This window comes from Poecilia formosa, unplaced genomic scaffold (genome assembly GCF_000485575.1).
Source record: "Poecilia formosa unplaced genomic scaffold, Poecilia_formosa-5.1.2 Scaffold231, whole genome shotgun sequence".
Taxonomy (NCBI): domain Eukaryota; kingdom Metazoa; phylum Chordata; class Actinopteri; order Cyprinodontiformes; family Poeciliidae; genus Poecilia; species Poecilia formosa.
In genome coordinates this window covers 96356-123178 of record NW_006800170.1, presented here as the reverse complement: position 1 = coordinate 123178, position 26823 = coordinate 96356, and the positions used below count along the sequence as shown (strand labels likewise).

At 35.8% G+C, this 26823-nt stretch overlaps 3 protein-coding genes across 3 annotated transcripts in view; all 3 read left to right on the top strand.

The window, feature by feature from the left end:
- The window catches only part of gpc2 (glypican 2), a 14015-nt gene extending 11693 nt beyond the window's left edge, over window positions 1–2322 (top strand). The window contains exons 10-11 of the mRNA XM_007568780.2: window positions 881–1053; window positions 1822–2322. Coding sequence (XP_007568842.1) covers window positions 881–1053; window positions 1822–2108 — 460 coding nt within the window. The 3' untranslated portion in view covers window positions 2109–2322. The remainder of the gene's footprint in view (window positions 1–880; window positions 1054–1821) is intronic.
- Window positions 2323–17757: 15435 nt separating this feature from the next.
- On the top strand, window positions 17758–22106 carry LOC103149564 (uncharacterized). Its single transcript, XM_016680052.1, has 7 exons — window positions 17758–17807; window positions 17930–18274; window positions 18378–18737; window positions 18971–19093; window positions 19564–19619; window positions 19709–19733; window positions 21982–22106. The coding sequence occupies exons 1-7, from the start codon at window positions 17759–17761 to the stop codon at window positions 22104–22106; spliced, it is 1083 nt and encodes a 360-aa protein (XP_016535538.1). The 5' UTR covers window position 17758.
- Window positions 22107–22942: 836 nt separating this feature from the next.
- Window positions 22943–26388, top strand: LOC107838250 (uncharacterized). The gene is made up of 4 exons (XM_016680051.1): window positions 22943–22985; window positions 23086–23412; window positions 24146–24466; window positions 26357–26388. Exons 1-4 carry the CDS (start codon window positions 22943–22945, stop codon window positions 26386–26388), a joined length of 723 nt encoding a protein of 240 aa, XP_016535537.1.
- The last annotated feature ends 435 nt before the right edge of the window (window positions 26389–26823 follow it).

Genomic DNA, 26823 nt, shown 5'->3' with positions numbered 1-26823 from the left:
AGGGGTGCAATGAAAAGATCAGTACCCAAGAAGTACAGCCAGATGTCCATACCTGAAGCACTCGAAACTGGTATGAAAAACTCACTGCCCTAAACACCAGAGCAATAGAAGCTCAGATCTACCACAGACAAGACCCAAGGTGTAGGTTGTGCAAGGAGGCCTCTGAGACAGTCCAGCACATAACAGCAGGGTAACATGGAACGACATAACCAAGTGGCGGGAACATCTGTGCAGAATATGGACTGGTGGATAAAGAACCCCCAAACTGGAGCAGTGGCTCAAACAGATCCCTCAAGCTCCCAGGCCTCTGGTAGAGGACCCGAGCTCAGAGGATGAAAGAGACCACCCACGGAGGGTGGGAATTTTTTATATATATAAATCCAAATAGCAATTTCAAAATTAGGCTTTCTTTTATTAAAGTAATATCCAAACCAACCTGGCCCTATGTGAAAATATAAATGTACCCCTTGGTAATTCGTGAATTAATTTTGTTTATTCACCTTTCTGGTTCAATTTAACACCTTTACTATCTGCAGAATCAAGAAATATTTGAGAACCTGTCCGACAACCTGAGGTATACAAAAATAGGTAAAAAAACAACAACAAAAAACAGAAAATAAATGCACATAGAAATCCTTCTGTAACATGATAAGTTAGTTTGAACTGAATTGAAGCTTATTTGCCACATCAATGACTCAGTCTCAAACAAGACATGGACATCTGGTAGTTTCTCATGACGCAGTGGTTACAGCAGCCTGGACTTTGAGAGCTAAAATAACTTCTCATTCACTGTTGTGATTAAGACAGGAAATAATTTCTTCGAAATCACAAAATTTATGGTTTCTGGATGGGAAGTATGTGAATGATTTTGTGTGCTCAGGTACCTGCCAGATGTTACAGGCAATGGCCTCGCCAGCCAAATAAACAACCCAGAGGTGGAGGTGGACATTGCTCGTCCAGATGTGAAGGTCAAACAGCTAATCGTGGATCTGAAGGTGGTGACCAACAAACTGAAGCATGCTGAACGCGGACAGGATATAAATTTCATAGACAGTGAGTTTACCTTTAGTTACCTTTCTGAAGTATTCAACATTTTTATTTTTATTGGGATTTTGTGTAATAAATCAGTAGAAAGAATAGTTGTAATCACCCTCAGTTCCTCATGGAACCTCAGTGTTCTGTCATTAGACTTTACTCATAAAGAGAGTGAACATTTAGACTATTCTTATTTTCAGTTCAGTCAGAATGGATGGAGAACTTCAATGAACATCACCCAATGACATTTTTAAGACTTGCCACAGATTCAAAATTCTGAACTTTGACTGGGCCATTCTAACACGTGGATATGCTTTGATCTAAACCTCTCGATTGAAGCTTTGTTTAGTGTTGTTGTTCTGCTGGAAGGTGAACCTCTGCAAAGTTGAACAAATTATTTAACTGAGACACTATAAATGAACTCTTTGTCCAGCCTGTTAGATTAGGTGAATAAGGTGGATCTTTGTAGATTTTTTTTTCTCCACTGAAAAGTGGGAGTATCACAGTAAAAGGGAAATACAAGAGCGCACCACACTTTTCAGATTCATAATTGTTGAAGCATTTAAAAAACATTTAACTTTTGCCTTTCATGTTTATGTACTATTTTGTATTGATCACATAATATCTCAAGAAAATATTATGTATCATGTTGTAGGATTACATGTGGAACTGTAAATCTCCAAAGGTTTCCGTTTTGTTGTGAAATACCATTCCTCCATACTTACATATATTTTCTCATTGCCTCCAGATTGAATATGAATGCATCTTTTTTTGTTATTATTTCAGGTGAGGAGGGCAGTGGCTCAGGGGGTGGAGATCATGATGAAAGGTACAGTGATGACTGGCCAGGTTATGGCCCTCAGTCTCCTCCGTACAGCAAAACCCCACGTAACCCCATCTCCAATCCGGCAAAGCCTCCGCGAGGCCGGGAGAGAAACGGGTCCAAGTGGAGCAGAAACAACGGCCAGGGGGGCGTCAAAGCCTCTGCCACCTCTCCTCATCTGCACACTTCCTCCCTTGTTCCCTTGTTGTCTTTGCAGTTTGTGATCACGGTTTCCCCCTTGTGGAGATAGCTGGTTATTACAATCTGGAGGTGTCGTAGGGAGTTTTCTGTCATGCTGCCGTCTTAAGCACATTCTGAAGATTTTAAAAAAGCAATTCCATTCCAAGGACAAACCCAGGCTAAATTAGCAATAATAAAAACATTTTTTTTACACTCACTGAAGAAATCAAAATGAAATGATCTCTCCCCAATTATCAAAAGCAAACATTCCCCAATTTTGAGGTAAAAAAAAAAAAATAAAACAAGGACAGCTATGTTTTAAGTGCCATTTGTGAGATTTTGACCTATTGGAGTTTGATACTGAATGGTGTACTTTTTTGATGAAAGTTGAAAGAGATTTTTGTATTGTGAATTAGCACCTTTTCTGAGTGTTTGAGACAGTGAATAGTCTCATCTGTGAAGTAGAGATTAGTGGTCACAATTATTATGTTTCAGCAAGAGGTTGATTCAAACCAAGGACATCTGTTTGCTGCTTTACTTGCTTTTACTCGATTGACTTTGAGCCTGTTACTTTTTTTTTGTCTTGTCTAAGAGAGGGCTTTAACTTACATGTCCAACTTGATCCAAGAAATAAAAACAAACACATTATTCTGAAAACCAAACCAGGGGCTGAGTTTGAATGTGAAGTATTAAACAATTTTTTTTAACTTATTTGTAAAATATTTTTGTTGATATACATGAGTTTGAAGGCACTGGTTTGTGTAACTGGAAAAAAAGAGAACGGTAAAGGTGCATTTGTAATCATGATCTTAGAATATAGTCACCATACTATTGTAAAACAGTTCCTATTATTTGAATTATTCTTCTATGGTTTAATCAGATCTAGACAAATATGATGATCCCATCTTGTGAGTGACTTTTTCTGGCTGTTTGGAAACTTTTCTACTTTCTTCTTCCAAAAATAACAAAGAACGATCTTTAGCTCTAACGTGATTTTGAGTTATTAGAAAAACCTCAAAACTGTTGGTTTGAAAGAAAACATGTTTGAATTATTCGGAAAGCTTGCCGTTTGACACTGTGGACAAAAAGATTAACTTGAGGGAGATTGTTGAATAATAATTTTCTGATTGTGTTGTATTGCTTGGCTGTCAAAATGTTGCAAAAAAATACACATGTTGAGCCATTACATACAATGGATGTGCATGGTATTAAGTTGTAAACGTGGTGCACCATATTTACCAACTGAAAATTTGGATTTTAATTTGCTGCCAACAAACTCTAGATGTTTCTATGTTTTTGAATTTTATTTTGAGGTAAAACCACTAATCAGCTGTTTGCTCATATAAAGACTCATGCACTAAAAACGTTTCCCAAAATGTCACCATAAAACACAAAGTTACTGAAGTCTGTTGGTTGGACCTCTGAAGAGAAAAGAGGTACTGAGAATTGAAAATGATGTATAAATGCTGCAAATGGACACTGGAAAGTCTGGTTTGGTTTTAACAGAAAAATAAATGCTCCATTATACAAAACAGCCACTGCAGTAAAAAAAAATAATAAAAAAAATAAAAAAGCTTTTATTTGCTCTGCTTTTAAAATGTTAATTCTGAGCCAAACTTTTCCTCCGAATAACACCAGCAAGTCAGAAGTGATTGTCATTTCAGAAAAAAAGCCTTCCAGTAGAAACAGTGGCATTCATCTACATTGTTTCACCATGCACAGTATTAAATTACACAACAAATGAATAAAAGTGTTTTAATTATGTGCTTTTGATGATCAGCAGCCAGATAGTTGAGTGGCAGCATCCGTTGTATATGTTAAACTTCAGGAACTCTTTCTCTGATAACGTCTGCAAACATTCCTGTCAAGGTGAAAATATGGCACAACTTTTTTTCATGTTGTAACTGTTTTTTGGTATCAAACCAGTGATATTTTCAGCTTCAATAAAAACCTGAAGGAAAATTTTTGTTCCTTTTTTTTTATTTGACAAACGTACCTGAAAGCACAGTTAAAATCTGCATTCCTGACATTTAAACATTCATACTGAGGTAAAAAATCTTATTTTTGTGTCGTTATGCTATAGAAGAGGGTGTATGCAATACGATAACTGCAACATTAGTGGTTTGTGATTATCTTATAAAACTTTTGAGACATTACTGTTTTTAGCCATTCAGATGAGCAATTTTTGTGCCATGCGACTGCTTCGTTTTATGGGTGAGGCAGTGAATGCAGAGTGCAGACAGAACTATCCATGCAGTACTATCCAGACCCAGCAGGGGGCAGAGAATCTGCACACGTTCTAGTTCACAGAGCAGGTCTGAAACAAAAATGAGTATTCAGAGATCTTACAGGATACTGTCACAAAATTAGTCACAATCAATTGTATTATTATGCTGTCATACAAGAACAAGGATTTCGCTTCAATGTTTTTTTTTTTCTTTCTTTGTGAATAGTAGCTGTAGTACCACTTTGAGCACTGTCAGCTATGTTATTAGGTTATTAATTGACCAGCTTATGCAGGTGCAAACAGACCAGAGCTCATGGATGTGCAACCGTTGTTTCTACCAGACTTCTGCCTTGGACTCAGGCCCCATGAAGAGCCAACATGATCTCTCAAGGTTTGGGCCTCATACAAGCTGGGGAATGCTCCTGAAAGCTAAATAGGAAGCTGGATTTGATAATAATGCACCCCAGAAGACATCTGCTACCTGTTTTGTTGGAGTGAAATTAGCTAATTGGCACAAATGTCATTACTACTTAACCCATTGATAGTTGACAGTCCTTTTGGGTGGGCATTTTCATTCTATTAACAGACTTAAAACTAACTTTCAACTCTGATGAGAATGTTAGGCCAGGGATGTCTGCAAGGCCTCAAAACTATAATGGAGTATGTTTGTGTGTTTTTGTTCACGTAGCACAATTTTGGTTTACACAGTTAAATTCAGATTATCCACAGGAGTACTGTGCTTTGAATTAAAAGTAAAAGTGGGGCCTAATATCAGTTTCATACTCACCATAGTTAGCTGCTTGCACAATCTGCAAATCTGCCAATTCATGGGGAACAAGTGTAATTTTATGTGAAAAGCAAACTCTGAAAGCCTTAGTCAAAAAATATGAGAAGCAAGAATATGTCCAAACTTTTGTGTTAACACTGTGTGCAAAAGATTGATTAGAAGAAGGATGTGCATAGTTTAACCTATTAAAAAATTATCAATTTAACTTTCATTACGAGCAATAAAAAAATTCAAATAAACTTTTATGTTCACACCAATTCAGCACAGAACAAACAACCACTGAAATAGATGTGAATAATTCAGCAGACTTAGAATAATAAACTACCAGCAGGGGGCACCAAAGGATTTTTGAACATCAATTCAGCATCTGGCGCGAGGGATGGCCGCCAAAAATTAATGCGACACCAACTACTAAAAAAGGATGCAACAATTTCACAAGGGTGACAGGAGCAATGAAATGAAATCTACCAACAGGGGGCACTAAAGGATTTTTGAACACTAATTCAGGGTCTTAGGCCCACGACCGTCAGAAATAAATGCAACTAGTAAAAAGGATGACAATTTCTCAAATGGCTAAAAAAAGAAATAAAATGTACCATTAGGGGGCACAAAAGATTTTTTCAGCACCAAGTCAGCATATTGGGCCTACAGAGCAGCCTCCAAAATATAATGCAACAGCAGCAATGCTGTTTCAATCCAGAAGATGATCTTTTAACATCATTATTATTATTATTATTATTATTATTATTATTATTATTACCAAATTAATTTGGTAATTATAATTAACTTATTGTTCTATGGCACTGATAAGAATATAAAACATTTTAAATTCAGACATTTTTTTTTTAAATTAAATCCAATGGCTTAAATACTTTAAGATGTTAAACTGCTGTGTTATTTGCAACTTAATGTGTTTAGTTTAGACTAAACACATTTTAGGAAAACCAACAAATCAACGCAACAACTCAAGAGGAATCTGATTAGCTTGATGTACTTAAATTAACTCGTTGACTTCATTTATGGTGCTGGAGCTGATTTTCACACAGGTCATGGTACAGCACAGTGACAAACAAGCAGCAATGACGGAAAATTTAGCCTCAGTGTGGTTGTGTGGTCAAGATGAGGTGTGAATTCACATCAGGTTTTTTTAGTCTACGTTTGAGCCATAACAAATATAGCTTTTATCTGCTGTTTTGTTTTTTTAGCGCCGGAGTGTACTAAAATAACCACTCCCGATGCATGTGCTACGACAGTTGCATGCTGAAGTTTCCATCGCGGTAAATGCGCCTGTGGGTCTGTTCTTCAGTCGTTACTTAGACATGCTGCTTAGTCACTATTCCGACCCACATGTTTTAAAAGGTGCGAAGAGCTGAAATGCTAATCATTTTGTTGATCTGTCTCAGTCAGAAGTTTCAATCTTGAAATGACCCCCTTAGACCTCTTGCAGACAAAGCCAAAGGCAGACGTGGGACGTGATTGCCATGGAGCTGAGAAACTCTGTCACCTGTTTTTTGTTAATCGTCTAAGCGGGGGCATTGGTGCACCAGTGCGCACCCGAGCATTTAAACAGGTGGGGCGAGGCTTTCTGAACCCAGTTCTAGTTGCACGGCCTTCCATGCATTGTCAGTTTAGAAAACAAAAAAACAAAAAAAAAAACGTGCTAAATTTACCACTACCATAAATAAGTGAAATTTGCAGCCTCACAGAAAGATGATTCAAATCATAGCCCTGCTTGATGCAACACGGCTGCACCCCAAGCATGGTGGTTTTTGGTTTTTGTTCTCCATTTTAGTATAATCAGTCTAACCTCCCCGGTTGATGAAGGAGCCTACACTCACCTTCTGACAATGCAGACAACAAATTCGGGAGCAGGTTGTCATCACAGGTTTTCAGAGATGGAAAGTAACTAGTTACATTTACTTTACTTTTTGGAAAAAATATACTATGAGGAGTAACTTACCACACTGTGCTTTTTACTTTTACTTCAGCAATATAAAGCAACGTTACTCTCGCATGAGTGAAATTTTTAGATGCTTGAGCACCATCACTAACTTCCCTAAATGAAGAACAAAGATGCTTTAACCATAAATTCACCAGATGCACGCATAAAACTTCAGTTTTTGTTAAGGTCAGACACATCCATCACCTACAGTCAGTATTAGTATTATTTTTTTTATAAATTTTATAATGAAAAAATGGATTTGGAAAAGTGTTTCTTTTCCAAATCTGCATAAATGTGTTATTTTGTAATTATGTTATTTGTATTTTTTGGTCATTTTGATCTCCAAAATATCAGGGTTTACATGATACTTTATATTTTTGTTTTTTCCGATGACATGTTTTTTTAATATTAAATAAGATATTACTATCAGTTACTCTCTACTTAAGGAGCCTTTAAACAAAATACTGTTTTACTACTACTTGATTGATTTACTGGATGTCTCCATTCAACCTTTACTTGAATAAAAAATATGCTGAATTAGTGGTGCTCTTGAGTACAATTTTTGGATACTCTACCCATCTCTGCTGGTTTTGCCACATTGTCCTGGTTGATCTGAAACCCACCTTATCGCTCCGAACACACACACCCTGCCTTAACTGAGCAATCTCAAAACTAACTGGCATGTTCTTTAAAAATGCCAATAAATCATTAACTAATTGCAGTTTTCGTAGTTGCATAGGTTAAGTTGATATTTTGTTTTATTGGTTGCAACAATATAAAATCATTTTGCAGGAAAGTGTGCCATCAGGTAAATAGTTTCTGCTAAATTTAACTCAGCGAAACTTCTAGTGCACTTTGGCTGCATATCCTGTTGACGCACAGAACGTTGCACATTCTGAGTAAACATGCTGTGCGGTCTGCCAGACGCATAGAAATGGCCAGCCACAGCCTACATCTTGCAGCTTAGCCACCGCATGTGGCTTTGCTTCTTGTTTCACAGGTAGTTAAGTGCAAACCCTTGGTTCATGCAAGCCTTTTTTTTCATATTTGCATTTGTATTAAAACACCTCAAGTTAAAGAATTTCTACCTGAAATACATCTTCTCGTTTTGGGGTCAGCACAGAACTAAAAAAACAAACAAACAAACAAACAAAAAAGAAAATTACTTTTACAAACTTTCATTTGAGTAGTACTTTAAGAGATATATTGCAGTCCAATTGTTTCTTTAGATATTGCATGGACTGAGTCAGCAAATTCTCTTCACAAGAGCTGTCCTTTTCATTATTTATTTTCCACCTAAAACCATGGAGACAAACATTCTGCAATCCTCTGCATAATCTACTTGTAGTTGACCTGTTTTGCATCCTCTTCAGCAATGTTCAGAGAAAGTACATAGCAATAGACAAAATGCGGTTAAACATTGTGTTTTTTTTTTGTTTTTTTTTTGTTGCTATTTGAGTATATTGACATGAAAAGATCAGCTTGATAGTCCAGCCAATCTACCTTCAGTTCCAGGAAGTCCCCAGTGGGTGACTCAAATATGAACATAGAGGTGGAACCATAGTGATATTTGTCTTTGTCTGTTAAATCAACAACTGAGTCAGCTGTCTGTGTTTTATTTTCCTTTGTATTAATTGTATTTATTTGAAATAAACATTTGTTGACAAATTTGGTGGGAGTCAATCACACATGCATTTAAACTAATCAGTCATAACGTCACACTGCCTCCTTCTTACTCATTCAGCAAACGAACTTCCATCCGTCAGACCATGCAGAAAGAACATATGATATAAATGTGGAGAGCGACTGTTAGTAAGATGTTCATATATCTTTTGGACTGTGTGAGTTTTGGGGTGGAGCTTCCTTCAGAGAGACATTTAGGGAGTTTGAAGGCCATGTAAACACCCCTGATCCTTTACTGTGGCAACTGAGGCAAATCTGAAGAAGTTTTTTTTTTTCTTTTTTTTTTTTTCAGGCTTGATTGCTGTTTTGCCAAGAGTGGGTTACAATTGTAGTGGAGTAGCCCCCCCATGATGGGGCTGTGTTAGTACTTAGAGGAGGTTGTTAGTGGCTAAGTAACAACAGAATAGACATTTGTGGTGAAAGCGATTGCTGTTTCGCTTCTCTTTTGAGTACATGACTCAGTTATCTCTTGGAAAGGTATAGCTAATCAGAACAATTGTACTAGCATTGTTACGTATTCTGCCTATCATAATTGCAAATGATATGATTTTTTTTTGGTGTATTTAGGATTTAACCCTCTGACTACAGGAATTGCACTTTCTTTTCCTGAGTGCTTTTGGCAATCTTACAAGTATGTTTTGTCATTTGTGGTGTACATGTGGTGTACATTTCATAAGTGAGTTAAGTAGCTGCTCCATTACAAATTATCGGCGTGGCACAATCTTTGCATGTGTTGTTAAAGTCTGCCAAACATAAGCAACAGAGCTCAGATTCAGAGATAAGAGGACCTCGTCCCCGCTCTGAAGTGGTGAGGCTAACAGGCTTAAATGCTGACAGGAACCTTTCATCAAAGCACAGGTTTGTCAACCCGATTTGCTTTCTGCAACACAGCGTCCCTGACACTTTGAAGACGCACTTTTTAGAAAGCAAACATGTATGTATCTTATGTAACCCCGTGTGGCGACAATATGCAGTTTATTTGTTTCAAGCATTTACATTTCAGGTGGCTAGGTTTCACTTCTTTTCAATAGTTTTTCAAGGTTCCTTTCAAATTTACGTCACTAGTAAATGGAAAAACCCAACTTACTTTGAACAGGGTTTCTATACTTCTCAAAATAACTCAACATTTCATGATACTGTGTGTCTTAATGGGTTCTGACGAATTGTGGCAATGAGGTTCTGTGAAATTCCCATCTGTTATGCTTCTCTTACCTGTAGTAGACAGATGTGACATTACCAAGAGCATGTAGAAAAGTAATTAGATCCTCAGAATAGTGGAAGGCCATTTCTGCATCTGCATGGCAGAAACATAGGTGAACAGATGAGTTAACCTTGCAACAGTGCAGAAACCAAAAGTAAAAAGTCATTCTGTGGTTTTCTGGACAATCTTCTATGAAGAATTGGACCAAGGGCGACTGTAAACTTAGATCCTAGAGGAGAATTAAAAAAATGAAATTCAAGAACAAAGTAAAATAAAAACATAACATCACTAGTTTAGAGTAGCAAAGCATCAAATCTAACTGTGATTCTATGACTGATCAAAAATGGCATTTATGTGAGCATAGCTAGAGAAATACTGTAATCTGTAATACAGATTACAGTATTTCTGAATTACATCAGTAATACAGATGTAAAACATCTGTATTTTATATACAGATGTTTTAACTGATCTATGAAACATCCATAGTACGAAGTTATGATCTGATTGTTTAGATAAGAAAAAATAAAATAAATATCCTGTTAATTACTGAACCAGATTGGCATAAAAAGTATTAAAGAAAATCCCTCCGTGTTCTTAAATGTTAAAGTTCAGTTCCATGAAGGAAGCTGCTTTTATGATAAACCCCGATGGATATGAACATACATTAAAGTTGGTTATGTTACAATATTTTCCCCTTCAGACATTGTTCAGTATATATATATATATATATAAATAACTGTTTTTCATTGATATTACCAGTGCCTGTCATAGTCCCCTGTAGCTTCAGGTTGGGTTAGTTTTCTGTTGAAATATTTCTCCACAAACAGTGATACAGTCTCTTCATTATGGATGAACGATACTGAAAACCAAACAGGTTTCATTATAGCAACCTGTCCACACCTAACATACTTTGTTGTGTGTTTGGGAATGTTTCAGATTATTGGTAAATGTTTTAATATCAGCTAAAAACAAAGGAAAAAGCTTTTAATATTACCTTTGTCACTCTCTTCACTACAAATTGATGACTGAACTTTGAAACATACAATAGTGTTTTTTCTAACTTCAAAAAGGAAACAGTTATTTTATCTTACCAGAAAAATATAAATAAAGTAATATAACAGAGACACGTGGCTTAAGATATTGAAATCTATAAAAAGCCATTTGTCACTAGTAATTAAATGTAATATAGTACAGCATTATGCTGTGAAAGTAATGTTTTCTTCTCTGTTTTAAAATGGATATATATTGTTGATCTTTACAAATAACAAGTTCAAAGGAGACTTCTCTAACCTGAACATTTAATAAATAAACCTACGTTGCGTGTATGGTGAGTTAACCAAACCTTTGGCAATATATCTTTATTTGAAAAAATTAAAACCTGTATTTGTATGATTGTTTTTCAAAACCACAAAATTAAAAAACAAAAACAAAAAAAACTAAGTCTGAAGTACTTCCTTACAGTGTAACAAGTTTTACTTTTTATTGCAGATAAGATGAAAATGGGTCATTTTCATCAGATTTGTAGGGTGTGTATCTTCTGTTTTAACCAATCAGCGTGATTTCAATCTTGTCGACGATAACATAAATCTTCCATCTGAGTTGAAAACTGTCATTTGCGCAGGAGAACGGTGACACAATGGCAATGTGCAGAGGACTGTCTGCGTTAATTCTTCTCAGAACAATGAGTGAGTTCAAAGAAGATAAATATTTAAATGTGTAAAGTTTTTGTTTTGTTTTAAGACTATGTTAATGTCCTTTTAGCTGTCCTGTGGTTTTAATAATTTTGTTCTTTCTTTGTTTTAGGTGTGATTCAAACCTTAAAGGTTCCTGACAAAATCCCTTTGATTGAAGCTGAACTCGGTCAAACTGTGAATCTGACATGTGATACATCAGGTCATGATAATGGGTTGTTTTTCTGGTATAAGATGAATTATGGACATATGGCCCAAACAGTTGTTAGCGGCACTTTTAGTGAATTAAAGCTTGATAAGAACTTTCCAAACCCAAGGTTCCAAATTGAAAATGTGGGAAACATAAAATCGCTCATCATCAGAAATGTCAGCAAAGAGGATGAAGCAACATATTTATGTCAGACAGGAGCGGCATACAACCTGGCATTTGTTTATGGCACAAATTTGATAGTGAATGGTAAGATCACTTAATTTTTTGGTTTCTTGCTGTTTTTGGGTTCATGCCTAATCAAATCACATTATTTAAACATCTTTTTTATTTACTTTTTTCAAACTCAGATTCTCAAAATAAGAAGTCTTACCGTGTGAATCAAACTTCAGACATGAAGTCGATTTTGCTTGGAACCAGTGTGACTCTGCAGTGTTCACTGCACCCAGAGAAAAAGAAAAAAGGAAGCACGGACCAGTGTGCAGATGAACATGATGTGTTCTGGTTCAGAGCAGAATCAGAATCGAATCCAGGATTCATCTATGCTGATAAAAAACACTGCAGCAAACAAGCAGGAAGGAGCTGTGAATACCGTCTGCCTAAAACTATACAAAACTCCTCGGACGCTGGGACTTACTACTGTGCTGTGGTCACTTGTGGGGAGATCCTGTTTGGAGAAGGAACCAAAGTGGAGACAAGCAAGTTTTTAGGTACATCCTTATCTTTTTTCTTGCCTTTGCAATTAATTTACATGTGCCTGAAGACTTTAGAAGTAGAAATGTTGTATTTACAGTAAAAAAAAAATGCTCTGGAACCAGTGTAATTCACAGATTTTCACAAATTACAAAAACTTGTGTCAAAGACGTTATGTTATGTAGTGCAAGGAGTATGGCACTACATCTCTTGCCTTGTAAATGAAATTGATTTGTAAAAGTGAAAACAGTTACCATAGTGTGACTTTAAGAGCTTCAGGTATTGTTTTCCTAAGACAACCAATGCCCAAATGCTAATGAACATATTTCAGGATTAACATTAATTTTCTACTTTGCAACTACAGAATAATGGTATTGATATTGATAAAAAAAAGCTCACAATGCCTATATTAGATTCAGGAAAACCTCTAAGATTGTATTACATGTGTTACATAAGATGTAAAGTATATATTATTATTTTTAGGAGAAGAATTGTTCCTGTATGCTATTGTACTGCTCGGAGGACTTTTGGCTTGTTCTGTACTTGTGAACATCACTTTGATTTTACAAAGGAGAAAGCCAAAGCAACTTTGTGAAAATCACAAAGGTAAGTTTGCTGTGTGCAAACTGTAATATTGATACTAACGTATTTATGTAATAGCACACTACTAAAACTATGTAGATCAGGGCCTAATTTAGGAAGGTACTGGCCACATTACTAATAGAAATGACTAATTGGATGAATTCAATTTCATTTTGGGCTGCTTTCTACAATTTAACGTAATATTACTGTAGAAAACCCAAACCCACAGAGCTCCAGGCTATTGTACTGGTAAGCCGTTACAGAAATCTGGGCTAAGCGTATCACTCATGTCCAAGTCCATTGCTTGGAAAAGTGCAAGTCCACATCGTTACACAGACAGAATGATGATCTTTGCTTACTTGTTTTGCTTTTAAGGTCTTATATAAGATAGATAAGACATTGCGTGAGGTGCTGTGGCCCTCCTCTTCTAGTTCCCTTTAACTGAGAGGCTATCACTTTACCTCTCAAAGCCTCCCCCAATTTACTTCCTGCTATGAGGAGTTAACATCTAACTAGTTATTTACCTCTTCAGCACTTAGATCCTTAAATCTGCAAAGTATAAACCACCTCACAAGTCAGAGAATTTATCAGAGAGTATTCTCACAACCTGCATCTGAATGCCCCATCCTGCTTCCTTCTGTGGGTTAACCAGACTAAGTAACCAGACATAAATAGATGACATTCATTAAATATCTGCTCTTTCACCATCACAACTGTCTCTTGGAACTGATTCAGTTCCAAGAAGGGCACCTTTTAAGAAAAATTCACTTTTTGCATGTTTTTATACTTCCATTGGGTCTAATGGACCCAATGGAAGTCCATTAGACTTCCATTGGGTCTAAAGTGCTTCTAATAACAGGCCAAAAACAGTGCCTGCCTGCCTCAGTCCTTGTCTTAATGTTCCCTCTTTGAGGTCGCAAAGAACTGCCTTAGTTACAGTTCATGCATGATACATTTTAAATCATCATAGATTGCAGATATAAAAATCAAGATTAATTTGCAAGTCTGGTCTAACAAATAGGAAACAGTTTGATTTAATCATGGTTATACTGCGAGTTTGAATCTGTAAGAGGTAAACAACACTGTAAGAGAAAACACTATTGGTGCATATTTTAGCACTACTCAATCACTCAGAGGTCCAATACTTTTGTGGCTTGATTATGTTATTTCCTATAACATACATAGAAAAAGATTGATCTCACCCAATATCGACAGGGGTTTTATCTGATGATCAAAAGGATGATTACTGTAATTGATGTCTTTTTCCTTTAACAGAAGATACAACTGTCACGCCTCTTACTGAACTGGATGATGATCAACCATACAATGTGGTAAAATATTTTTTTATTTTCTATGAGCAAAGCTAGCAAAGAATGCACGTGTTGCCTACTGGCAACATCAGTTTTGTATTCAAATAAAAAAAGGCATAAAACACCACTTTGGACAGGAATAATTGCAAACAATGTATAAATGAAGGAGGGAAATGGTAATTTGGGCAATGTGAGATACTTGATTGCATAAAAATCCTGGAAAAAAAGCAAATGAATTACAAACCATTTACAATACATGATGTTTTTTTTTTGGGAGATTTGTTTTGTATAAAATTGTTTGTGTAAAGAAAACAGGCTGTGACATATGCTAAAACACTGACACTGATGAAAATATAGCATCTACAGCAGCAGTTTATCACTTGTCTTAAGATTACTGCATTAAAAATGTCAGTCACTGCATTGTCAGATTAGACCAAAACCATTACTGTTTCTGTAAACTGGCTAAATAGACACTTTGGCCTTTTTTTAAATAATTGAAAACAATATATTTTGAATATGAGACTAAACTCTGATGTCTCACCTATTTTAGCAGGATGGTGAAGAGGATGGGATGAACTATGTGGCGCTTAATTTCTCCTCACGAAAACCTACAAGATGGAAGAGTAAGAGGGAGACATCGGACACCTCCACATATTCAAACATTAAACTGTCCATGAAAGGCAGCATCCATCAAAGGGATAATATAAAATGAACATATGTACAAAAATGTGACTTCTGTGTTGCTTATGATAATTGTAAATATTGATTTTGAGGGCTGATCAAATATTTTGTGCAATGTTGTTGTGTGCTAGCACTTTGTGCAGCCTTAGCATAAAAAGCTTTTTCCAGACTTTTACAATAGAAATGTGTTTATATGTTGTCTATTGTTTTACTGAATTTATTTTGTGCTTGTTTGATGAAGAAGGAAGAAACTTGACTTGGGGAATAAAAATAGAGACCATGTTCGGTAATCCATTAACCTATTAGTGAGCATGTGTTTTTATGCATATACATTTTAAAAAGCACTATCTACTTTTAAAGATAGAAGAAAAAAAGAAATGGAAAATTAAATTTTATTGCAGTTCCTTATTTTGTGTGCTGCTAGGAAGTTGTAAGTTATTTGATGAAAAAAATAAATAAAACAACAACAACAAAATCCCCCAGATTTGTCTCATTATACACAGTAAAATTTAATTAAAGAAAAAAAGACATATCCAAATTGCTGTTTTAAGTTATTGTATTGTATATTATTCCCAATTTCTTTTGGTAGTCATACCTGAATTTATATGTATTGTTTTCTGGCACCATTGGCTTATCCTGTCCTTTGTTCATTAATGTTTTTCTGTCTTGTTTTTCCTGTCTGTATTTTGCTATTATAGAAAGAGTTACCAAGATTTTTACTTGTGGTTTGTTTGGTTCATGTTTTGTTATGGCATTCATGTGACTTATAAGGTTCTCCACTGTGGGGTGTTCATTATGAAATATCATTATTTTTTTCTGTTACATTAGACACTGTGTCATGGGGGAAGCAGATTATCCTGGTTGTTGTTTCATTTCAGAAATGGATAATCTCATTTACTATCAATAAGAACTGTTTTCTGAGCCACTTTAGGAGGAAAGTCTTTAGGTCTTGTCTCATTCTGCTCGTTGATGTTAGAAATTAAAGGAAGACCTTCTGTGTTTTTATATGTCAGGGTTCAGTTTGTGTGAAGGCAGCTGCCTTTTGATGATAAACCCAGTAAACATGAATATGTTTGCAAGTTGGGGAAAAAAGCAACATCTGCCCCTTGTTAGTTGCATTACAGCAGTGCACAGTGTTTTGTAATAAATCTGTACAAATAACCATGTCACCAGCACAGATTATTTTAAATAAAAATTTTCTCTTTATCTTTTGTGTAAAAACATTAACCAAGCATGTGGAACATTTTGTTTTTGTCAGATACTGCGATCTATGCAAAGTGGAGCGTGCAATATTGTGATGACTTAAAGAATCTAAAGAAAAAACAAAGAAGATTTGATTTTTATCACGTTTGAGCAGACTCAAGTTACAGTGAGTCTGTCTCAACAACCTGTGAACTATTCAGGTGACCTCTTTTTGTGCACCATTTTCCTCTCAGACATTGTTTAGTTAAAAAAAAAGTCTCAATGGTTTACAGAGACATTAATTTTGCCTGTAATAGTCCCTTGAGTTTATAGCTTCATGTTGCACGGGAATGGTTAGTTGAGTTACGTTAGTTTTCCTGCTGAAGTACTCCTGCAAAAACAGTGATAAAGGGTCTTTAGTATGGATGAAAACAGGTTGCTATAAGTTTTCATTATTGCAACCTGTATTAGCAGTCACACTCAAACAGATTGGCTTTTGTGGCTGAGAACAATTCAAATTGTTGGTAAAGCTTTTTTGGTTTCAACTATAAATCTTGAATGAAATGTGTAAAAATAACACATTTACTTAGGAAGTCTGTTAGGGACAGCCTTCAGCAAACTGAAGGATTTAACACTGAATAAACATGTCAAACCACCTTAAGGGAGAACAGTTTATTTTAAAATTCCCTTTTTGGTATGCTCTTAGCAGAGTGATGACTCAACTTTGAAATATACAATAAAAGTTTCCATCCAGTTGAAAAAAACATAAAGAGAAAGAGAGTTTTATCTTATTCAGCATAACGCTGTAAATAAATTAACATTATGGAGTAGAGTGAACATCTTCTGATTTCTGAAAAAGTCCTGAAACACTTAAATGAAACAATAAACATTGCTATTGGCCGATGTTAGTCATTTTTGAGCTGAAATGAACAACTGGTGTTTATTTCCATCTTAGTGCGATTTGTTTGTATTTTTAATGTCGTATTGCACGCATCACTCTAGTCAGTTAACTGGTCACCTGAAAACGATGAAAACGCAGACATCTTCATCAAAGACAGCCCTCCAGCTGCCCGGGACAGGATGTGAAAACGGGTCATGTCTGGGGAAAAGAGCACGTTTGGTCACTCTGATATAAGGACACATCAAATATTGTAGGTTAATGTCTAAACAAGATTTCATTCTTTTTTTTTTAAATGAGAAAATATTGCTCATCCTTAACAGTTGCAAAGAAATGCAAACATTTGCATGATTTTTATGTTTTTGTTTAAAGTAATTAAAGCCTATAAAGGTAGGCAGTGATTGTTTCACTAAACCACAAAAAATGAAACCAAGTTTTAAGCTCCTCCTTGTAGTAATGTATGAAACGTTTTACTTTTATTGCAGATTAGATGAAAATGGGTCATTGTTTTACATATTTGTGGGGTGTGCACTCTTTATTTCAGCCAATCAGAGTGATTTCCATCTCATCAACGTTGACAACCTAAATCTTCTAACTTGGTTGAAAACCATTAGTTGTGCAAGACAGATGACAAAATGACAATGGCTGGAGGACTGGCTGCTTTCATTGTTCTAACCACAATGAGTGAGTTCAAAGAAGATAATTACTTAAATGTGTCAAATTTTTGTTGAGTTTTATACTATTACTTCTTAGTACTTCTTACTGTTGTTCTGTGTTTTAATATGGCTGTTATTTCTTTGTTTTAGGTGTGATTCAAACCTTAAAGGTTCCTGGGAAGATCCCTCTGATGAAAGCTGAAATTGGTCAAACTGTGATTCTGACATGTAATACATTTGGCAGTGATAATGCGTTGCTTTACTGGTATAAGATGAATTACGGACATATGGTCCAAACAGTTGCTGGAGGCAGATTTGATAAAGTGGAGCTGGATCAGCACTTTCCAAACTCAAGTTTTCAAGTTCACCAAGTGGCAAAGACACATTTTCTCACCATAAAAAATGTCAGCAAAAAGGATGAAGCAACATATTTATGCCAGGCAGGATCAGCATACGAAATGAAATTTCTTAATGGCACAAATTTGTTTGTCAATGGTAAGATATATTTTTTAGGGTTTTTGCTGATTTTGGATTCATACCTAAATGATACAAGTTTTTAATTACTTTTTTTTTATAAAACTTTCTTTTTGATACTCAGATTCTCAAAATAAGAAGTCTTACCGTGTGAATCAAACTTCAGACATGAAGTCGATTTTGCTTGGAACCAGTGTGACTCTGCAGTGTTCACTGCACCCAGAGAAAAAGAAAAAAGGAAGCACGGACCAGTGTGCAGATGAACATGATGTGTTCTGGTTCAGAGCAAAATCAGAATCGAATCCAGGATTCATCTATGCTGATAAAACACGGTGTGGAGAACAAGCAGGAAGGAGCTGTGAATACCGTCTGCCTAAAACTATACAAAACTCCTCGGACGCTGGGACTTACTACTGTGCTGTGGTCACTTGTGGGGAGATCCTGTTTGGAGAAGGAACCAAAGTGGAGACAAGCAAGTTTTTAGGTACATCCTTATCTTTTTTCTTGCCTTTGCAATTAATTTACACATGCCTAACAAGTTTAGAAGTAAATGGCAAATGAATTGCTTTGTAGTCACTGTGATTGTGAACTACACAGATCATATGAAAAAATGCCACAGCATATGATTTATTAAATCCCTGTAGTGGATTTAGGAAAGTCACTAAAACAGTATTATATGTGTTACATTACATGTAATGTCTATGTTTTTATTTTTAGGAGAAGAATTGTTCCTGTATGCTATTGTACTGCTTGGAGCGTTTTTGGCTTGTTCTGTACTCGTGAACATCACTTTGATTTTCCAAAGAAGAAAGCCAAAACAACATTGTGAAAATCACAAAGGTAGGTTTGTTGTGTGTGTAATATTTACTCTAGATCCTTTAATTGCACATGTCTTAAGTTATATGCACTGGGGTCAGACTTCAGAAGATATTGGGCACCTCTCTCATAGAAATGACTAATTGGATGAACCCAATTAAATCTTGGGCATGTTTCAACAATTGAAATAAACAAAGTCCATTCAACATATTTTTTCTACGGAAACCCAAACCCTCAGAGCTCCAGGCTGTTGCCCTGGTAAGTCGTCCTAAAAGTCTCAGCTTAGCGTTCCAGTCACCTTCAAGTCCTTTTCATGTAAAGGTTTATTTCCACTATACAGACAGATTAATGAGCTTTGATTTCTCACGTACAAAGTAAGGTAAAAGGCAAATATAAGAATAGCAGAACACCTAATTGTCTTTTCACCACTTATAAAATATAAATAATGTCATAGTCAAAAGATTACTGCAACTAATGTATTATTCCTTTAACAGAGGACGCAACAGTCACTACTCTTACTGAGCTGGATGAGGATCAACCATGGAACGTGGTAAAAACATTTTATTTTTCTATGTGCAAAAGTAATAAAGAATCCACATGTTATGAGAAACAATAGTTTCCTCCATGCTTTTTATCCAGGAAAGTGAGATTGATAAAGCAGAAAGTAAGAATTCAAAGTTAATAGTAGCATAGCTTCGTCAATGGACATGTTTTAGAAAAGAAACTCAGAACAGACAAACGGATCGGCAGAAACAGCTCAGTCAAGAATTTTCTTTTCTTCAAAGAAAGAGATATTGTTACATCAAGAAGCAATTGGCAAGGCGTACCTTCTATGAAAAGAAAACACAATTGACAGGAATAATTGCAGGAATAATTTTCCTTCTTATAAATGAAGAAGGAAAAAATGGCTGTGTGGAAAAAAAATGACACTTGATTACATAAAAATCCTGAAAAAAATTGCAAATGAATTAGAACTTGTTTTATTTTGCTCAACATACGGTATCACTTGCCACATGAAACCAAAACCATTTCTATTTCAGTAAACTGCCTAAATAAAAACATGGGCATCTTTGGCACAATTGAAAACAGATTTATTTTATCTATTAAAAAGAGGATATATTTTCTATGATGAATTTAACACTAATGCCTCAACTATTTTAGCAGGATGGTGAAGAGGATGGGATGAACTATGTGGCGCTAAATTTCTCCTCACGAAAACCTACAAGATGGAAGAGTAAGAGGGAGACATCGGACACCTGCACATATTCAAACATTAAACTGTCCATGAAAGGCAGCATCCATCAAAGGGATAATGTAAAATGAACATATGTACAAAAACATTTGACTTTTCTAAATCACAGATGTATCACAGTAATATTGCATATTAGCACTGCCAGATAAGTTAGGATAGACGGCTCTTTCCAGGCTTTTAAAATTTACATATGCTGTTATAATTTTTACATATTTGTTTTAAACTAAAGTCCTCTAAGTGTATGCATGTAAATGTGGTTTATTGTATATGTTTCAGATTTCTTTGTATAATTATATCTCAATTTACATCTGTTATTGTCTGGCAACGTTGGGTCTTTCTTCCACCTGAGTCTTCTCAATTCTTGAACACATTTTGTTGATTTCTTTCTTTTTTTTTGTTTAATAAAGTTACAAACGTTTTGATAAGGAGCCAGAGGAGGACGTGCTGGTCTCAGCCTCCTGGCGGCGTTCAGTTTGTCACCTAATGCCGAGATCGACTCAAAACCTTCCGCGACCGACGTTTTGCACCGCTGCTCTAACAAAGTACGAACAGTTCAGAAACAATATGAAATGGGAAAAAAGCTATTTATTAGATGATTAAGTCGTGTTTTAGATTGTTCTTGAAAAACTAATCAGTCACGGCTGATTAGTGGGTGCACTCACGGTTGCACAGTGAACCCATTGATTTTTACAGCAGACAGCCGCTCCTCTCTCTTGCAGGTACTGCGTACCCCGCTAAATCTTTTAGGGGTACTCAGTACCCGACCGTACCCGCCTACTTTCACCCCTGGGGTTAAGTAAGTAAAATAAAGGGTAAAATCAACAACCTTGTAATCACCGGAATGTTTTTTTCATCTGTTTATAATATTTGTTATACATTTGATTGATACAGTTAACGTTATTCAAATCAACATACTTTTTGTACAAAATGTACAGTGATTTACTTAAATCATGAATAGTAAACCCAACATAGCAAGATCATTGTTAAGACAGAACAAAACGCGATAAAAAAATTGGTTGTTGAAACAAATTCACGAAAAGACTTGTCTCAGTCTTTCAATTTGGCTCTAAACAGTGGAGACCCAGGGGCAGGTACACTGTATCTCTAAATGTACTGGGTCAACAATCCCAATCATTCAATTCAGATAATACAACCATTTCCATCACCAGGATAGTAAAAATTCAACACCTAGGCATGCAGGTTGTTTCTAAAACCATTTGTGAAAGAATAAGTTGCTCTAAAGACATAACAATGAACTCTAGCATGGTGCTGTGATAGGATACTCCCTGTGCAGTAAGCATAGTCCAGATATCTCCTCACCAGTGGAAGCAGTGGGAATGACAGGAGCTCATCAAGAGGTAGGCTACTTAAAACAACAGAACAGTCCAGCAGATGCTAAGACACAGGGGCTGCCAGCTGTCCGCAGAGACAATGACTGCAGACGTCCAAACTTAAAGTGGCCTTCAGATAGTATCATGGACAGTGATAGAGAGCTTCAAGGAGACTGAGCAGCCTTACATCACCGAGTTCAATGGAAAACAACCAATGCAGTTGTGTAAAGTACTTGAGAAGTGCTGAAACTTTTGCCAGAGGGCAGCAGGGAGAACAGACCATGGCGAAGGTGGAAGGGGTCTTTTGTGATTTCCTGATCCCTGGTCAGGCAGCGACTGCGAGCGTTGTGAAGGATGGAAGGAGGCAGTCGTGATGACTCTGTCAGCTGTCCTCACCACTCTCCCTGTACATTCCCAGTCAGAGGTGTTACACGGCCAAATCAGACAGAGATGATGCTGGTCAATGTGCTCTGTATTGTCCCTCTGTAGAAAGTGGTAAGAATGGGAGAGAGGAAGTGTGTTCTTCTCATGAGACTTAAGAAGTGCAGACTTCGCTGTGCTCTCTTCACCAGACCAAAGGTTTGAAGGGACCAGATAAAAGTGTCTGTGATCTGTGTCATCAAGAAGTTTATGTTGCTGATTTTTCCTGAAATTAGCAACAATTTATTTTGTTTTGTCGACATACAGGATATGTCTATATGTCTATATGAAGACATATGCTCACCCTTTCCAGCAATTCAATATTTTTCAAAATTTTTTCAAAAGTGAAATCCAGTTAAGTCTCACCCTGCTTTACTTTGCGACTAGATGCTTTGATTATATGACCTTTTATTTTTGCTCTAACATTGAGTTGTCAGAACTGGAGAATTCAGCTTCTCACTGTGTGAATACCTGAACATCTATGATAAAGCTCAAGTTGGTCCCCTGTATGTCTTAATATTACTTAAGAACCTGTTGGTTCTTAAGTTGGCTATCTGAAAATCTACAAGTTCATCAAACATGTTGTTATTAATTTTCTGACTACCAAGGACATGTATGTCAAGTAATGTTACAAATTGCGTTTGTACATGACTAATTAAATGTTTATATTCAGGTCAGAGTAAAACATGACTATTAACCAAAAATATGATAATAACTGCAAAAAAACGGGAATCAATATATTTTTTCCAGGACAGAAGCTCATTGTGGTAGGAAGAATGAGAAAACCAATCAGATGCACTTGAGTGTCTGGATCGCCACACCCCCTCCTGTTACTAAAGCACCAAGTGTCTTTATGAGGACAGTGTCAGCATGACTCTGTTATGGGTCACAGTCTTCCTTCTTCATCAAGGATGTAAGTACTTTTAAACTAAAATGTGGATTTTTCTCAGCTTAGTGTTTGCATTTTGTATGTTTTTTTCACCCTCACATGATTGTTTTTATTTTTAACCCAGATGCTTTGGTTCCGGTGGTCACCGTTCAGCTTGGTGAACCTGTAACTTTTACTTGTGATGTTATGAATAAATTTCAGAGCACCACTTGGCTTCAGTGGTACAAGCAAAGTGCTGGAGGTACTCTGAAATTAATTACGATGCAGCGAAAAAACGTCGATCCCACTTTTGGACCAGAATTCCCAGCTTCAAGATTCAGTACAACAAATGATGGAATAACAAGCAACCTAACAATTCTGGGGACAGTTCAACAAGATGAGGGGATGTATTACTGTGCCCTCATAGACTGGACAGAATCTATTTGGAAGGGGACTCATCTGATAGTAAAAGGTAATAGCAAGATCTCAGTATTGCTATGTTTAGAAATCTTTGTTCTCACTACAGAAAGGAAAATAAAAAAAGGAAATCACAAAATATAAACAACAGTTGCACTATATACATATATTGCAGTGCTATGTGATGTGTGTGTGTGTTAAATACGTTTCTAGATGATAGTTAACATTTATCTTAGGCAGCTTTTGAACATGATTTAAGAAATTTTACCACTGTAAAGTCTGATGGTTTGACAGCACATGTAATTCATGAGCTTTGGTGCCTCTCTTTTTTAAAAATATTTTTTCCACTGCTCACTAGATAAAAGCAAAAGAAAACATTCTTTGCAAATCAGCATATATGTAAATATGTGAATAAATATTTCATGCATTTCAGCTACAGAGCTGTTTTACGATTATCATTATTTTAAATAGAAGCCAACAAGCAACCTTCCAGAAATACTCAACATATCTGCTGGAGCACATTTCTTAAGTGTTTTTTCATCTCTAAATTGTCTCCTAATTTCAAAAGGTTTAAAGAGCTGCTTTCAAAGTTGAGTGATTTTTTTCAAATGCAACCAGATTACATTATTTCTGACTTGAAATCACAATGATATGCACTACATGTTTGTAAGAATTTATTAAATTAATTTTTTTTAAAGTGGTGTGCATTGAATTTTTCAAAATTAAAATAATTATTGTCAAACTAGAGGTCTTACTCTTTAAAGAAAACATTATTTTTATTATAATAGGAAACTCAAAGAGGACATTGACCTACACAACGCTCGACTCAGAGACTCTGCAGTGTTCAGTTGTCTTGGAGTACTGGGACAGCTCCTGCTCAGGAGATCTCAGCGTGTTCTGGCTCAAATCTGGATCCAGCAAATCTTACCCAAATATCATATACACTGAAGGCAGAAGAGATGATAATTGTGAAAAAAGCCCTAATGCCCAGAGGAAATGTAATTTTCTCTTCCCCGGGAACATCAGCTCCTCTGACCTTGAGAATTACTACTGCGCTGTCGCCACATGTGGAGAAATTTTATTCGGAAATGAAATCAGAAAAGAAGAAGGTAGTATATATGTAACACGCAAAATTTGTAAATGGAGACATAAATATTTTCAAAATGCACACATTTATTTTTTTCTATCTTATCCAGGTCAAAGTTACAACATTTGGATCCTGCTGATGATAATAATCTGTTTGGGAATTTCTGTGATTGTAAATATAATTTTGATTTGCAACCAAATATTTGCGTGTAAAATATTTAAAGGTAAGTGTTATTTACAAAATTATATCCATTTATTCTCCTTGCTTCTTTAAAAATATACCAGAAAGTGAAAACCTTAATTCATGTAATGTATTTAAATATAAGCTATCTGAGATGCTACAAATGATAAGAAATGTAACAGGCAAAATACATGTTGCTGTTTGTTCAGTGTGTGCAGAAAACCCCTCAGAACAACAAAAAGATGAGACTGTAAGTAAGAATTGTAAATCAAATCAGTGTTATTTGGTTCAAATTTCTATTTTTATAGCCTAGTGTTCAATATAATTGTACATGAAATGAATTTTTTTCTGCACAGCCTGATGAAGGACAGGATCTGAACTATTCTACGTTACGTTTCTCTGGAGGAAAAACATCAAGAGGGACGAAGAAAAAAGAGCTGAAGACTGAAGAACTTGTATATTCACAAGTCAAACGATCAGTTTGAATAGATATCAAGTTGCGCAATTGTGTTGTAATACATGAATACAGTGTTGTGGGAAATCATAAAGGAAAATTGGGCACACAAATAAACATAATAAAAAAGACTAAATCTGTACTTTGTCCTAAAATTCCCTTTTTTTAAATGTAACATTTTATGTTTATTTTTGCATAAATTTGTTATAATTATTAATACATGTTATATGTTAGAGGTTTTTGTTACTGGCCTTATGAAACACATAAAAACACATTTAGAGAGCTCAGCTGAAAATACATCTTAACAGAAAAACATGATCTTAAGCATTAAAACTACAATGCTGTAGAGTTGTATGCCAGCCATAATTTTGAAGCTCTTTCTGTCTCAGCTCCCAAATTTAAAACATAAACAATCTGTCTATTGATGACGTACTTTTAATTTATATGTCATGAAAACATTCCTTTGATTTCATGACCTTAAATATAACTATTATAATTGCTATCACTTTTAATAGAGCATAGGAAATAGGTCAAAAATGTTTGATGGCGAAGTTTCACACAATGCAGTTTTTCCTGAATATTCATGAGGATTTACTCTTATGGGTAAGCTTAGAAATAAACCAAGTTGCTGTCTGATAGCTTACTTACCGACTGATCGATTGAATTCATAGAACGCTTTTCTTGTCATACTCGTCACTCAAAGCCACATTCAACTAATTGCACTCATATTCATACATTCATATGCAGATTGGCAGACAAGTTGGGGTTAATTGCCTTGCAGAAGGCAGAAGCCGGAGTTGAACCCACAACCTTCAACTACTCTTACCACTGAGCCACAGCCACCCTCTCGCCACCTGCTTATTTGTGTCATTTTAAAACCCCAACTTTGTGGCATGAAGACACTCGCCATACCTTGACGTTCACAAACCCAATGCAACCACAGAATCGTCCGAATTACAACATTGTACTCATTTTCAAGAGAAGTACACACACCACATGAATGTCTCTGAAAAACAAAGTCATTCAAAGGCTAAATTTGATTAACTTCATTCAGCTTGCATGATGGTTATACCATGTAGTCTGTTTTTTTGTTGAAGAGAGAGGAAAGTCACATATAATGCAGATCTGTTGTTCACAGAAGTCATGCAATCATTCCATTTCATTCCACTTTCTTTACCCACTATTACAATTCAGGGTATGCCTGGTTATCAGATTTATTTTTCTCTGTGTAAGTTATAGTATAGGCTACACAATTTCATTTATTCCATTTTTTTCCAGTACTGAATGTTGGCAGGCTCAACATGACTTAAACTATGCTTCGGGTTATTAGTGGTGTTGGAAACTGAACATAGATGTTTTGCTGGCTTTTTTTTTTTGTCTGAAACCTTTTCAGAAATGAGAATTGCATGAAGTATGACTGTTATCTTATTAGTTATTCTTAAACAGCGGTTTGTAAACAAAAACAACAAATCAGTAAATCTTATGGTAACAACCTGAATACCAGGTTGCTACCATACAAATACCAATAAATAGTGAGGATGAAGTTCAATCTAAGCATCAGATTGAGGAAGTAAGGATATTTAAGGAACTTTGAATGGTTGTTGATGCTAGATGGTCTGGTATGAGTATCTAATTACTGCTATTAAACTTGAATTTTCCCACACAACAATCTCTTAGATTTACAGAGAACAGTCCAAAAAAAAAAAAAGAAACAATCCAGCAAGCAGTAGTTGTGCAAATGAAAA